Genomic DNA, 16,475 nt, shown 5'->3' with positions numbered 1-16,475 from the left:
TAATTCTCTGACCGTCGATGACCAAATATTCCCTGATTAAATTGTAAGATATCTTCAGTGGGGGCTGTTTCTTATCCACTAAGGGATCATTTATATATTACGTATGCATTAGGGGAGGGGTAGGGTTAAGTGCAATTGCGTATTGTAATGCTTAATGAATATGAAAGAATGGCCGATTTTGCGTACAGAGGGGAGGGGGGTTGGAAAAATTCAAATTTTATGCGTACGTAATAAATGAATGATCCCTAATGAGTAAAAACAAGACACCAAAAGTTCAAATTTCTGTAGATGTCTTCAGTCGGAGCCGTTTCGTTGAAACGTTGAACATATTTTTCCTCTCCAAAGACCAAAAACAACTTCTTGAAACAACAATTTTTTTTATCGTAAAATATAAATCTATATTAATATGAATAATATCCACGATTACAAAGAAATAAATTCACGATTCAAATAATTTATTTAAATTCTCAATCGAACAAATTTTGACGTCATATTTTTGACTCTCAAGTAAAATAGCATCCACTTTGAAATAAATAAATTTTTCAGCTGTTTAAAAGGATGTAAAGATTCGATATAGATTTCAATAAAACTAATACAATATACTACATAGAAGACAAGCTATGTATCGATATAAACAGATAATTATATATTTTTATTAAAACTGGATGGTAAATAATAAATTGGACTGGTTACTACTTAACAGTTGGACGGGTTACAATAAAACAAGCACCAACAAAAACAACGTTATAAACATAAGGACCGCAGTTTCCTGTTCAATTTGACGGTTTCGACCCTAGCCAAATTTTCACCTCGAATTGTGAGAGTGGTCTGCGTCCAGTTTCACAAAAAAAAAGTTTCAACTGTTGATAATTGATTCAAGGCATTAATCATTTTTGTGAAACCAGACCTAAACAGGCAAGGGGACCAAATTGAATCCAGTTGGCCTAATTATCGGCTGAATTTATTTTCAAAATGATTCACGCGATATAAGTCTATGAAACTGTGGCCCCTGTTTTAATACAATAAACATTAACACCTTTCAAATTCTATACAATTTTCTTAATATTTTAAGATTAAATTTCTATATTTTCTAAAACCTCAAAATCTAATGATAAAAATAGATTGTAATTCGTAAATATAAAACCCCTGTAGGTTTACCTACTAACGCCACCTATTATTGGTAATTAATACTCTGCATATTTCGCTGGTCTCGGACTCGACGCGAGTGCCATCGAATGCGACAATGATCTCATCGTATCGGCTAATTTCTCAAACTCCTCCCATTTCTGTGATTGACGGATGTTATCGAGCGTTTGGAGATGATCTAAATCTTCCAACCGATGACTGACAGTGCCGCACATCGCTCTCAGTTTCAACACTTCATCGTCTTTATCTCTTATCTATAAAAAACAACAACAGAGGGCGCTTTAGCACATTTAGAACAAATACAAGGTTATCTGTTGTATTTTAGGGGACAACAGAGGGCACTTTAGCACATTTAGAACAAAATACAGGGTTATGTTGTATTTTAGGGGACAACAGAGGGCACTTTAGCACATTTAGAACAAAATACAGGGTTATGTTGTATTTGGGGGACAACAGAGGGCACTTTAGCACATTTAGAAGAAAATACAAGGTTATCTGTTGTATTTTAGGGGACAACAGAGGGCACTTTAGCACATTTAGAAGAAAATACAGGGTTATGTTGTATTTAGGGGACAACAGAGGGCACTTTAGCACATTTAGAAGAAAATACATGGTTATCTGTTGTATTTTAGGGGACAACAGAGGGCACTTTAGCACATTTAGAAGAAAATACAGGGTTATGTTGTATTTGGGGGACAGCAGAGGGCACTTTAGCACATTTAGAAGAAAATACAAGGTTATCTGTTGTATTTTGGGGGACAACAGAGGGCGCTTTAGCACATTTAGAAGAAAATACAGGGTTATGTTGTATTTGGGGGACAGCAGAGGGTGCTGAATTAAATTCATCAGACAACAGAGGGCGCTGTCATGCATTTACAAGAACAGGGATGATGTACCGGTAATGTAGGGGATGTCATTTATAGACTATAGATGGCGCTGTACCTGTTTTTGTAAATCGGCAACATGATCGACCAACAACATTTTATCTCTGCGTAGCTGAGTATTCTCGGTTTCAGCGTTCTGATGTAGAGCCTCGATTTCGTTCAGACGGGATCGAGTCGTCGATGCGTTCAATTCGGTCGACGTCGATAAATGTTCCTGTTTCGCCAACTAGAAAATGATATCGTTATAAATATAGCTGCAAAGCAGGTGTGATAATATTTTTCTGTAGAGCTGCACTTCGCAAGATATATAAATAAGGAATTAGACGCTGAGGAACGAGTCTATTCTTTTGAACCAAATCAGGCAGTTACCAAATAAGAAACAGAATGAGTTCAAGTCGGGTGTATAAAATCCGCTTACAAAACCACTGAATTAATGGTTTACTGAGAGGAGTCTACAGTAATAGGAATATGAAAGTGATTTGGAAAGATATATAAATAGGGAATTAGAAGATCGAGTATATCCATTTAAACCAAATCAGACAGTTACCGAATTAGAAACTGAATTCAAGTAGTGTATAGGATAAAAATCTGCTTACAAAACCACCGAATTATCAGTCTACCGAGATAAACCGTACTGATTCAGGAGTCTGCTGTAATCGGGATATGAAAGTGATTTGAAATTTTCTCTTTGAAAACTTATATCCAGAAATGACCGATCTATAGGGACCCTGCTTGTTAACTCCTTATATCCAGGAATGACCGATCTGTAGGGACTCCTTATATCCAGGAATGACCGATCTGTAGGGACTCCTTATATCCAGGAATGACCGATCTGTAGGGACTCCTTATATCCAGGAATGACCGATCTGTAGGGACTCCTTATATCCAGGAATGACCGATCTGTAGGGACTCCTTATATCCAGGAATGACCGATCTGTAGGGACTCCTTATATCCAGGAATGACCGATCTGTAGGGACTTCTTATATCCAGGAATGACCGATCTGTAGGGACTCCTTATATCCAGGAATGACCGATTTGTAGGGACTTCTTATATCCAGGAATGACCGATCTGTAGGGACTCCTTATATCCAGGAATGACCGATCTATAGGGACCCTGTAGCAGCTTTTAGTCGGTATAAAAGGTTTTGAGCTCCACGCGACCTTACGTACCTGTTCTCGGTAGTGTTTACTGAGTTCTCGTTCGCGTTGTAACTCGTCCCTCATTTGATTCATCTCCAGTTGTAAATGTTTCTGACCGTCTTTAGCCGACAATAACTCGGTGAAATCGGCGCTGCGTCGAGTCTCCTGACTCTCTCTCAAATCACGCTCCTACAAAATATCGAATCAGATCGAAATAAATCATTCAAATTTCATCGATCTCGTCAAATAAATGACATCTCAAATCTTAAATTAAGAGATTTCGCCTAACTTTGTGATTTGAAAAAAAGTTTTTCCCAGATTCTTACGCGATCGATAGTTCGAGTTAGTTCGATAACTTGTTGATTCAGTAAAGCGTTCTCTTGTACAAGATGGCTGCTGTCATCGGTCAGTTTAGTGCGTAGATACCGATCCTGATCGGCTGCCATTTCTGTCTCCTTCATTTTCTGTCGCAACATTCGAATTTCGTCCTGTCGAAAAATTAGACAATTTAGAATTTCGATATTTTTAACCCGATGACATCGCAAGAATAGGCCCCGAGTACAAACCCCTGCACATCCTTCCTCAGCAGGGATTCAAACCTGATGACATCGTGAGATTCTGTCACAGTACAAACTGCCCCTAGTAGACACATCCTCCCTCAGCAGGGATTCAAACCTGATGACATCGTGAGATTCTGTCACAGTACAAACCGCTGCCCCTAGTAGACACATCCTCCCTCAACAGGGATTCAAACCTGATGACATCGTGAGATTCTGTCACAGTACAAACTGCCCCTAGTAGACACATCCTCCCTCAGCAGGGATTCAAACCTGATGACATCGTGAGATTCTGTCACAGTACAAACTGCTGCCCCTAGTAGACACATCCTCCCTCAGCAGGGATTCAAACCTGATGACATATTGAGACTGTTCTAGTCAATATAACCTCCTTTATAGGGACGTCATGAGACTCTGCCTTCATAGACAGATCCTTCCTCACAGGGATTTGAACCTGATGACATCATGAGACTAACTCTGCCCTAGTGGACCAGTGCACTGCCGAGGGAGTACCGGGTATGCGCAGCTGCCAACTGTTCCTGATTTTCAGTATTTTGTCCCAAAAAATACTGATGTGATTCAGACGTTTGATGTGTAGGAAATGAGAAATATGTAACCGAAGATCATAACTTTCTATAGTAGAGAATCCCACACTGATGAAACGAAAGATGAAGTCCGAAAAATGTTTCCTATATAGCTGATGTGTTTTTATTCATTTGACGTTTCGACTATAACCTCATTGTCATCAAGATGACTATTAGGTTATAGGCTTTCGTTTTATCAGTGTGGGATTCTCTACTATATCGTTACAACACGGAATAGTGTTTCTTCAATGGTTATCATAACTTTCATTTCTGATAATTCAAACATATTTCATTCAAATGTTACCGATTCAATTCGTTGCCGAATGCAGAGGTTGGCAGCGGTGTGTATGAAATTCTAATGGGGTGGGACAAGAGATTCATCGCTTACCCTCAGATCTTTCGTAGCTTTATCGGCTAACGCTGAACTACTGCTGTAGTATTTCTCCTCTATTTCTCGCAGTTGAGCTTCGACTCTCAAACATTCCGCTCTCTTCTCTTCTAAAGCTAACTGCGTCATTTTGTGTTGTTCGATTCTTTGATCCAGCTACGAATAAATATGCACAATTATAATTGACATTCACAATATAATTTCACATACAGTAAATCTCACCTAACTCAGATATGGCCAACTTTGACTTTTGACTTATTCAGACAAAACAAAATTATTTTCCGACTTCCTGACATTTTTCTTTCGTTTCTTAAACAAAACTTTCACTTAACTTGGATCACTTTCGCCAGATTGTCCGACTTAAGCAAGGTCAATTCACCTTACTAACATTGAGTAATTAGCAATCCACAATTGATTATCATTTAGTCACTCATTGATGAGTAATTAGCTATCCAATTGATTTTCATTTACAGACTAATTGATGGGTAATTAATTAACCTACAGATCAACAGCTAATTGATTCATTGTAACATCGATTGATTATTGCCTGTTACCTGGTTACGGAGTAGAGTAATGATTATTGCCTGTTACCTGGTTACGGAGTAGAGTAACTCTCTCGTCCGAGGCTCGAATCGCGGTCGAGTTTTTCTCCAACTCGTCGCGTTGCAAACCGATCTGAGCGTCTCTCTGCGATAGTTCGCGTTCCAACGCGTTATTATCTTTCTTCAATTGGATGATCTCCTCGGTCAATAGGCGGCGCTCTTTAGCGAAAGTGCTCGTGTCGATTTTGATTCGGTCCATCAGACGGTATTTCTCCGTTCCGAGCTGATCGAGGTTCGATTCTTTGCGCTGATTCTCCAGGTGTAACCCGTCTAACTCTGTCTGCATTGTCTGAACATAAATCAATTATACGACATGAGTATATTTCATTTAATCTACTATATAATAATAATAATAATAATAATGATAATAATAATATATGAGACAAGGTTCCTACAATTCCTGGTATCCAGAATTCAAGGACTTTTCAAGGAATTTTCAAGGAGTAATTTTCAAAATTCAAGGAGGTTTTCGCGGTCATATATAAGGAAAAAAAGTCGAAAATTCAAAAACAAAATCCATGTTTTTCTCAAATTTTGATCAGTTGTTGTGTATGCCGTTTTGGTTTTACATGTTTAAATGTTTTAAATCTCAAAGTGAAACAACTTTCACTCACAAGTCACACAATGAAGAATAATAGAATACACTGTCTTCTGAAAAGGACCTTTTGAAAATTTTCAATAGGACTTTCCCAGAATTTAAGGAGTTTCAAGGAGTTTATGGATATTTCTCAAAATTAAAGGATTTTCAAGGACCTTGAAAAGTATATTCAAAAATCAAGGAGTTTTCAAGGATTCAAGTAGTTGTAGGGACCCTGTGAGAGTAAATTATTTTCTCATAGCGCTGTTCTAGATGAATTTCATCACAGCTCTTCACAGAAAGTACATCCTCGCTTGCCAGGTACCGGCATCACTCCCGAACTCGCTTCCACCAGCCCCCTGGCCTAACGAAGCGTGATTTCATTACTGGCGCTGTTGCGCATGACGTCATATATCGATTTGCGAAATGCTTCCTTGTTCAGTAAAACGTTCGCTGATTGGTCTATTTAACGGGAAACCCAATAGAAGCCTTAAATCGTTTGTTACAAACGCTGTGATTGGTACAACCGGATTCTGGTCGGCTAGTAACGACTCCAACGACTCGTGAGGTCAAGGGGTTCGGCGAACAGGTTTAGCGTAGTGGGTTCGAATCCCTTGACGGGTGAAGATGACAAAGTAAGGCTAAAGGAAATTGATACCTTGTTTCTCATTTATGCTGGGCTTAACAGTTGACACTGCTGGCCACCTTTATAACCTGTACATTACTTTTTTTTCAATCATGATCAAGCTTTACGATAACAGACCCGGCAGTTATAGGAAATGAACTGATTTTATTGCAGTTTACAAAATGACCGGCCGATTAGAGGAAACAAGATATCATTTTATTTTAGCCTAAAAACCATTAAGGTACAATAAATATTGAGCTATTGATTACATGTATCCTTTTGGACAGGACACAATTTTTATGATTTGATAACTGAGAGTTTGTATATAATTTGGAAGGTCAGAAAAATATTTCCATATGAAGAATAGTTTCTATATACACGGAAAGTCTTGTTGATTTACTTACTCTGAGTTTACTAAGCATTCTCTCTGCCTCCGATGTCATTATCGGATGCATGCTGGTCGCTTTACGAGCTTGTTCCCGCGTAGATATTCTCGGTCAAGGAAACAAACTTGTGAATATTTTCGATGTTTTATAGATTTCGTAAGGTTGTGGAGATAGTTGTGAAGTCGTTTATCGGTAAAAGGATATAGATAGTTTGATTCCAGTTCGAGGAAATAGATTTGTTTCTGAAGGTTTTTGATGTATTCCCCTTCGATGTTCGACAACTCCATCGACTTATTCAGTTTACCGCTACAAATAATACAAAATTTAAAAAAGTGATGTTTTTCTTTTTGAAATTTTGGTTTTGGAATAAAAAAGGTTAAGCAAGGTTCTTACAGATCAGGGATTCCAAAATTCCCCGATTGAATTACGAGATAGGGGCTGTTTTTATCAAGAGTTTCCCCACATGAATAACGAGACACCAAATATTCGCATTCCCTGATTTTCAAGAAAAGTCAGAATTTCCTGCAGGAAAAATAGGCTAAATAAATCCGAAATTCCCTGATCTATGAAAATCCTGCAGCTTTGAAGAAGAACAAATTTTCAAAATTTTTGAAGAAATTAATTGCGGAACAATTTAAAGATGAACAGTTTTCGATACTGACCTGCTACCGTTGAACGAAGCAGCCGATTTTCTCAGATTTCCGTTGCTGTTGCTGCGTTTCAGACTTCCAAAGCTGTTGCTGCGTCTTAAACCTACATCAGTGGAATATGTACCTTCAATATAAACACATATAGAAAACCAGCACCTCAAATACTGATCACGCAACTAGCACTATTTAACGACCAGCAAACAGCTATGGATTAGCGGAGCATTCTTAGTATTAAGCCAATCTTACAATTAAGACCAACTTTGTGGACTTCTTTTGGACTAAGCCATAGGGCCTAATTGTGGTACTGGACCCATAGGGAGTGAGAAAAACTTGAATGTGCAGGCCAGGAGGCAGAGAAAAGGCTAGAGGAAGAGGGGAGTGAAAATGAGGATAACTCGGAAGTTTTAGTCAGTCACCATTTCTTCAACTTATTGTTAAAGACCTGATCATTTGAGTGAGTGGACACACCCATGCACCCATCAGAGCATCTTAATAGAAAGCAATGTGTTTTATTAAATAAAACCTAATTGCTATCCCCTGTCCATCGATGTGGGCCCTCTGATGATCCCAACAATTAAGAGAAATCTACTATTATAGGGCCTACGACATCTATTAGAAAAATAGATTTGTGATGGCAAAACTATTATCTGTATTATAAAAGTGACATGGTTAGTATAATAGCGACAAAATCTGTTATAATTTCTTTAACTATTGTTTTTTATACAGCAGTGATAATCTATTGATGGTGAAAGATTTGCCAGCTTGAATTAATTCTTACCAGATCTCGATGAAGAACGAAGTTTTTGATCCATTTTCGGTGTCGGGGAAGGCGACCTTAAAGTCTCCTTCCACTGCAAAACATCGGGACTCTTGTCCCCGATTGGTTGCGAAATCTCTCTGGTTATTGGCATTTTAATCGCTTTAATCGCTCTATCAGATCGCAACCACTATTCTAACGACAGTTATCGAATATTTTTAACCCGAATTCTCGCGATCTGTCAAATCGTATAGCTAGCAGGTGCCCGAGCAGGTTCCCGTTTTGTGTCAAGTACTCCTTAGAAACGGGGTTTAAACGTGTGTTAAAACTGTTGATTAGACTAATTACTGACCTCCTAATGATTTCTGTGCAGATTTGGAAGACCTAAGAGGCGACTGCTTGCGGAAAGTTGATGACGTTCTCGACATTTCGCTCGAATTTGTGACTAAAACTGAATCTGATCCTTGATTGCAATAATCGAAACGCACTACCCTAACAACCGTAATTCGATCGCTTCCGGTATCCCTGGGAATTCTTATACACTAAATCGCGCTTTTCGGACTAAATTGTTAACAATAAATCACGTAGTTTGGACTTTAGGTTCTACGGCTGCCGAGTAATTAGTAATCCTCACTCAAACAAACAAAAACAATTTAGAATTCTAATTTCCTTACGTGGAAACGGACCCATGAGACCTAAGTCCCAGGATGAACCTAAGAAATTCCGATTATCCCATTCCCATCCGATTATCCCGCCGGGGTCTCGGCCCTGCAGCATTTGAAAAACTTGACTATTCACACACACGGCAACATACAGTTTTGTCTTTTATAGAAATGAGTTTTGAAAACACTACCACAGCCACCAAATAAAACTGAGAACACTATTTCACTGACAAAACAGAGGCAAATATAGAAACCATCATATATTTTTGTACGATAACATTTGGCATTAAGGAGACCTTGATCCGAGGATGGCCGTCAATTTTCGTGCCGTTGCATAAAGTAACTAATTACATTGTTTTATGTAAAACGACCACAATTTAATAAGGCCTTATTTATGCAATATCATAAAATCTAGAATACATATAGTTATTAGAAAAAAGAGTGATGTGAATATATTTATTTCTGCCTCTTTATTCAGTCTTGCAGCCGAGTTCTGAACCGGCTGAAGCTGGTTTATCAAATCCGTCCGTAGCATAAAATAATGAAACAGATAGTTTGCCAATAGAATTCGAACAGTTTGGCACTCCTTCGGTCCGATCATTGTGTCCATTTTGGGTCACGATTTGATCGACTTTCCGCACAATAGCCGCGGCCCAAATTGTATTGTGCCAACAGCGGATTTATCGTAACGCATGGTTAGAGCGCACCGCTTCATTCGACGACCAGCCACCACGTATAACGCACGTACAACAGCGAAGAGTCTGTAGTGAGAAATAATTACCCGCCAAAAGCCAAGTCAGAAAATCTTAACATATCTGGTAAGTTTTAGATATAATTAAGATACAACGAATATGAAATGTATTAAAAACAGTGTCTTCGTGAATTTTTTTTCATTTTAAGTGACAATTAATGATTTTGTAGTAAGATTTTGTTGGAGGTGTAAAGTACCATTCCTGAAAAACTGAAATGAATTTTGTTTTCAAATCTTGTATTTCTGGCCTAGTTTAATTGCTCATTAAGTTCAATTGATTTCATTCTGATAATTGACATTTTCGTTTGGAAATCTTAAAATCTTTAATTTTCGTTTTCAGATACCAAAAACGCCCTACTGATAGATGTCTCGACAAGTCTGAAAGGTATTTTCGAAAAACTTTTAGGTTATAACAGTAAGTATTCATTGTCTTCATTGCCGTTAGTTCTAAGTGTGAAGATTTCTTTTTTTAGAATAATTTGTATCTCTATTTCAGATTGATAGCCACTGGAAACAAAATCGATTGAATAGTTAACATTAAAACAGCATCTTCATTTAATCTGAATGGTTTGGTGAGTATTCATTTCATATCAGAATGAATTAAGATCTTTCAACCATTACAGAAAATCGAAATAATTAATTGAGTTTTCTGGTATCGTTTCACTAAGGGTATTCATCATGTGTAACAGGATCTGCAAGTGGTCTGTCAATAGGAGCAGCATCTGTCGACTTTGGAGCAGCAACAGCAACAGCAGCACGAAATTAGTAAAATATGGTATCAACATGGGAACATGGGATCCAAGCAGCATCAAAAGTTTAAAGATAAGTAAGTTCAAAGATAAGTTTCTCACCCCTTAGCTAAAAATACAGAACCGGCAACTGTCAAGATTTTTCAGAGCGTGAGGATTTTCCCAAGATTATGACTGGAGAAAATATTGGCAACCTTTACAGAGGTCCGGGATTTAGTTCCACCGCGAGATGATACCACCAGGAGCTCCTGACATCCCCAAACAGTGGTTTATATAATTCAGTAATTTCTATTTCGATAGTCTTTTATACATCGTTTTTTTGTAAAATTTTTCGGTAAACGATAGAGATCGCTTCATAGCTTTCGTTAATGCGCAGTATAATAGATTCACAAACTAATTTGTTTTTGCCAATGATGCCATTCAAGCCAATTAATTCATTCAAACATTTTCAGCAACATAGGAGCAACAAGAGCAGTACAGGAGCGACAGAGGAGCAAAAAAGGAGCAAAAAGAAGCAACAGAAAATGAATCGCTCAAAAAAAGATAAGTAGAGTTATATTTATCACTAGGAGCTGTAAAGGTTTTCAATGCAGTCTGATTTGTGTAAGATTTTACGTGTAGAAGTTTCACACTCATTGTTGATGTACATGTCACACTGATTGCCTTCACAGTCATTTGTTCACTTATTCCTCCTCATTTGGAAGAATGTTTGTTCTCTCATCTTCATTAGTATTGATAATCACTCCCATCCGTTTAACCGCGACATCATAGCATTTCTACCTCTCTGAATGTAGTATAGATTAGGAGAGGTAGGTTTTGGTTTGGAATGGGGAAGGGTACAGAGGTAGTTCACACGTAGGGTAAGATATATAGGACAATGTGATAAGGTTAGGTCGAGTGTTGGATGGTGCAGGGTGCGTTGGTGTGGTTGGGTTGGATGGTGAGTTTGGTAGAACTGATAACGGGGTGCGTGGTGTATGTGGTAGGATAGGGTAGTGTAGTTCGGTAGGTCTGTGATAAGAGATAGAAAGGCTGGTGTTAAGGCAGTACAGAAGTGACGGTGGTAGGGTTCGGATAGGAGGGTGAGGTGGGGTATGGTGATAGGATAGAGTAGGAGAGGATGCGATAGGGTAAGGTCTCTGGGTGGGGTAGGGTCGTGTGGTTGGGTTTGGGATGGGTGTAGTTCTTGGAAGGGTATGCTAGTACAATGTTTGATAGGTGTATGGTAATAGGCAGTGTAAGTGGTGGTAGGACATTGTAGGACCAGGTGAAATGGGGCAGGGTAGAACGTGTTGAACTTGAATGGACCGAACTCAGATATCTGATCAAAAAAGAAATTACGCAATGAGAAAATCATAGATTTTGCTATCACCGAAAAATGAAAGAGATGAAAATAAAATAACGCAGAAAATCTAATCATTTCATACTATTTTGCTCTTTAATTAGTGAACGTGTAAATGCTATAGCAATTTGAAATGCTATCTAACGCATGGAACCTTACTGTGGCAATGTTTTTGAAAGTCAGACGTTGCCATAAATTGTCATTTCAAATAGTTTAGTACCAGCATCAACCATTTCGATATAGTATGATGACTGGTACAGCACGTATCTGGATCTGCTCTCAATACTTTCAAGAAGGACTCATAGCTTTTAAAGTTTAAGCCACAAATTTTGAAAAGGAAGGTTGGCCACAAAAAGTTACGAACAACCTTTTGAAATACAGATAGTAAATGCCGCTAATACCAAGTTAGCATGTTATACTAATACCAAGGATTTTGAGACCCAGGTTTTCCCAGAGTTTGATATCAACTGGGCCATATTTCCAAAGTATGCAATAGGTCGAAATACTATTGCTTTGAATAGTCTTAACGCGATTCGACAATCAAGATCAAACTCATTGGCGCATCTTTTGTTGGATGTATAAACTCTTTCCGCATCTTGAAGACAGAAAGGGAAATGAAGTATCAAAATCGTTTTGATTGTTTTGATATGATTGCTTTCAGTTAAGCAGGTTTACCTGTTTTGGAAACGATCCTATTTTGGAAATGGAGATCTTTGGCTACAGTTCAAATTGTAGAATCTGTAAAAAGTGGATAACTTAATAATTGAAGAAATCCCACAATTCTAATTCTATATGATAGAATTTATTATTTTGAAACCGCAATGTGCTTATGGATATTGAATCATATGATTCTAAAATACGAGATCTCCTCAGTAACCAAGACGTATACTAATAACTCAGAAATTATGCAAAGCAAATTCAATAAAGGACTTTCGGACATTATTGCGAATTACAAAGATTACGATGTTTCAAAAACGGTTACCGTCGCTTCCTTATCTCTGTGGACTTCAAAAAATTCACAAGAAGGATAACTCCGCTACGACGGATCGAATTGGGACTCACCAATCTTATAGACTTTCTAAATATTTGGCTAGAACGCTTTCACCGGTTCTTGGCTAATTTTCGAATGCCCACTTGCGTCATAATCAGGATTTATTAGAATGTAAAAAAATTTTATTCCTGGGCATGATAGATTTATATCGAATGATGTTGGGCGTATTCACTTCGAACGATCATCTCGAATCGCGGTTCACCATCTTATAGACTATCTAAATATTTGGCTAGAACGCTTTCACCGGTTGTTGGCTAATTTTTGAATGCCCACTTGCGTCATAGTCAGGATCCGTAAAAAAAATGTTATTCCTGGGCATGATAGATTTATCTCTTTTGATGTTGGGCGTATTCACTTCGACCGATGATATCGAATTGCGATTCACCATCTTATAGACTTTCTAAATATTTGGCTAGAACTCTTTCATCAGTTCTTGGCTCATTTTCGAATGCCCACTTGCGTCATAATCAGGATCCGTAAAAAAAAGTTATTCCTGGGCATGATAGATTTATATCTTTTGATGTTGGGCGTATTCACTTCGACCGATCATATCTAATTGCGATTCACCATCTTAGGACTTTCTAAATATTTGGCTAGAACGCTTTCACCGGTTCTTGGCTCATTTTCGAATGCCCACTTGCGTCATAATCAGGATTTAGAATGTCAAAAAATCTTAGTCCTGGGCATGATAAATTATCTATATCTTTTGATGTTGCGAGCTATTCTCTTATATTACTTTGGATTTTCTTAGGAGAGAGTTGAAACCTACTTCTGATTTTCATTTCGAAAAAAAACACAAGGGATACTCTAGAAACCACAGATTTTGATAGTCTCTTGGATTTAATCGAACTTCGTACAAAAAACTTACATTTTCAATTTGGTTCTAATTTCTTTGAACATACCTTAGTATGGCTATGGGGAATCCACTCTCCCCTGTTTTAGCTGGTTTATTTTTGGAATACGTTGAAAGTGAAATTCTTCCTCTTTACACTGATTGCAAATCCAAACTTTTGCGCGGTTACGTTGGTGATATCTCTGTTTAGTTGCCCTCGATTTCAATTTGAACGGGTTCTTACATTATTTGAACTCTTCATATCCTACTTTAAATTTCGATTTTGAGTGGGAAGAAAATAACCGCATCCCGTTTCTCGATGTACTCATATTTTCAAAACAAATTTGAAATTCTCTTTATATCGAAAACCGACTAATGCTGAAGCTTATCTTCATTTTTTCTCATTTACTCCTTTGAACATTGCCATTTGAATAGCCCCAGGATTATATCTTCGAGCTCTACGTATTTGAGATCAAATGTTTTCAGATGAAAAAATCAAACACATGGCAACTGCCGTCAAGAAACTAGCTTATCCAGACAAAATTTTGAATAAAGCTTATTTCGCAGCCCGAATTTTTCACTTTGGAGGTAATATGACCTTAGGCAAAACGCAGAGCTCAAAAGAATAATCCCGTATTTACCTACTTTGGAACGCTTTAAATCCACATTAAGCACCATCGGCACAGGAAGAAACTCACCAATTTTTCATAAATCGCTTTCGGTGGGGAATAAAGAAAAACTCTTAATATTTTTGGCACAAAAATTCCCGCCACCTTTCATCAGTGTTTGGGCATCTCAACGACCGTAAGACAGCTCTAAAGCATGCTATAGTGCACATACAACTAGTTCGCCATCTAGCGGACAATTAGGTCAGTAGGTCAGTCACGCCTGAGGTGACAATATTGATATCTCAAAATTTTCGCCGTCACGCCCCAAGTGACCACGCCACCTGATGGGTTTTAACCAAAAAACCCACCCCACATAGAGCTAATTGAGGCTGGGGTCTATAAGATAGGCCTACCGTATAAAGACTGCAATATGATGTACACCGTTGAGACGGGACGTAATCTTAATCAGCTTATTGAAGAAGAAATTGATTCATAACCAACCTAAGCCAGAGACAGGAAGGGTAGGATAGCAAATCATGTTTCAACAACTAATCTAATCACCGATTTGACTTTCAGAATTCGAAATATAGCCAACTTGTTTTATCCCTGTAAAGACATTCATAGGAGACTAATTGTGCAATCAGCCCTTATTTCTAAACTTTCGAAATCCAACTTATCTACTAATTTAAATACTGGTTTTTCTCCACATAAGCAATTATTATCAACTCTCTATTAGATTTTGGTTAGTGTCGTGATCACACAGAACCGATTTGGCCCGGGCCAAATTGGCGCGTATTAGGCCCGAGCCAAATTTGGCCTGTGCCTAATAAGACCGAGCGCGCCCACATGCATGCACTCACTTGATACTAAATAAAGCAAAGTGGGTCATTTCCGGTACCAGATGCAATTCAAACGCAATCATTTGTCTACTGCTAAATTAAGCTCGAGCCTGGTCCGACGTTTTTGGTCTGGGCCAAACAGGCTCGGGCCCATTTGTCATCCGAGTGAACAGTTGTTCTGGGCCAGAAATACTCGTGTGATCGCGGCTATGTCTCGTGCTAAATTTGGTTCAGGCCTGTCTGAAAAATGGCACCCTTATTCTGGGCCAAATTTTAGCACGAGACAAATGTTTGAGCCACGATCACACGGAGATGATTTGGCTCGGGCCTGGTCCGATGTTTTTGGTCCGGTCAAATGGCCTGAGCCAAAAATGCTCGTGTGATCGTGGCTATTGTCTCGTGCTAGATTATTGCCGCGATCCCACGAGCGTTTTTGGCCCAGGACAACTGTTCACTCGGTAGTCTCGTGCTAAAATTTGGCTCGGGCCTGGTCTGACCTCATTGGCCTGGGCCCAACAGGCTCGGGCCCATTTGTCATCCGTGTGAACAGTTGTTCTGGGCCAAAAATACTTGTGTGATCGCGGCTAATGTCTCGTGCTAAATTTGGTTCAGGCCTGTCTGAAAAATGGGCCTGAGCCAAACAGGCTCGGGCCCATGTGGCACCCTTGTTCTGGGCCAAATTTTAGCACGAGACAAATGTTTGAGCCGCGATCACACGGAGGCAGTTTGGCCCGGGCCAAATTGGCTCAGATTAGACTCGAGCCAAATTTGGCCCGGGCCTAAAACGACTGACCAGGCCCGAGCCAAAGTTTAGATGTGAAAAATGATTGCGTTTGAATTGCAACTGGTAGCCGTGTGAACAGGGCAAATTTGCTCGTGTGATCGCGGCTTATTGCTGCGATCACACAGAAGCGAAGTGGATCATTTCCTGAACCAGTTGTAATTCAAACGCAATCATTTGTCCCATGCTAAGACTCGGGCCTGGTCCAATGTTTTTGGTCCGGTCAAATTTGGCCCGGGCCAAACAGGCTCGGGCAATTTGGCCTGAGCCAAAAATGCTCGTGTGATTGTGGCTATTGTCTCATGCTAGATTATAGCCGCGATCGCACGAGCGTTTTTGGCCCGGGGCAACTGTTCACACGGGTGTCTTGTGCTAAAAATTGGCTCGGGCCTTGTCTGACCTTTTTGGCCTGGGCCAAACAGGCTCGGCCCATTTGGCACCCGTTTGAATAGTTGTTCTGGGCCAAATTTGGCCCGGGCTAAAAAAGCTCGTGTGATCGTGGCTATTGTCTCGTGCTAAGTTATAGCCGTGATCGCATGAGCGTTTTTGGCCCGGGACAACTG

The 16,475-nt window shown here is 39.1% G+C and overlaps 1 protein-coding gene across 4 annotated transcripts; it reads right to left on the bottom strand.

The window, feature by feature from the left end:
• Nucleotides 1-520: 520 nt before the first annotated feature.
• Nucleotides 521-8,796, bottom strand: LOC141909699 (uncharacterized). Of its 4 annotated transcripts, none has more exons than XM_074800280.1 (10): nucleotides 8,650-8,796; nucleotides 7,553-7,664; nucleotides 7,095-7,196; nucleotides 6,909-6,987; nucleotides 5,292-5,591; nucleotides 4,701-4,856; nucleotides 3,498-3,659; nucleotides 3,202-3,360; nucleotides 2,089-2,256; nucleotides 521-1,400 (listed from the first exon to the last, which is right to left on the bottom strand). In XM_074800280.1, exons 1-10 carry the CDS (start codon nucleotides 8,723-8,725, stop codon nucleotides 1,185-1,187), a joined length of 1,530 nt encoding a protein of 509 aa, XP_074656381.1. In that variant the 5' UTR covers nucleotides 8,726-8,796; the 3' UTR covers nucleotides 521-1,184. The 4 variants fall into 4 exon arrangements, with proteins under 4 accessions (XP_074656381.1, XP_074656382.1, XP_074656379.1 ...); XM_074800281.1 differs by having other exon boundaries at nucleotides 7,553-7,643; XM_074800278.1 differs by lacking the exon at nucleotides 8,650-8,796 and adding an exon at nucleotides 8,319-8,632.
• Between the last annotated feature and the right edge of the window lie 7,679 nt (nucleotides 8,797-16,475).

This window comes from Tubulanus polymorphus, chromosome 8 (genome assembly GCF_964204645.1).
Source record: "Tubulanus polymorphus chromosome 8, tnTubPoly1.2, whole genome shotgun sequence".
Taxonomy (NCBI): domain Eukaryota; kingdom Metazoa; phylum Nemertea; class Palaeonemertea; order Tubulaniformes; family Tubulanidae; genus Tubulanus; species Tubulanus polymorphus.
Note: the sequence above shows the minus strand (reverse complement) of the source record. Positions and strands in the feature narration are given on the sequence as shown.

Coding starts and splice junctions, on each gene's coding strand:
- LOC141909699 (XM_074800278.1), bottom strand. CDS start 8,451: ATGCCAATAACCAGAGAGATTTCGCAACCAATCGGGGACAAGAGTCCC. Junction 4,857..5,291: donor TTACTCTACTCCGTAACCAG/GTAACAGGCAAT, acceptor ATTTATTCGTAG/CTGGATCAAAGAATCGAACA. Junction 3,361..3,497: donor TAACTCGAACTATCGATCGC/GTAAGAATCTGG, acceptor GATATTTTGTAG/GAGCGTGATTTGAGAGAGAG.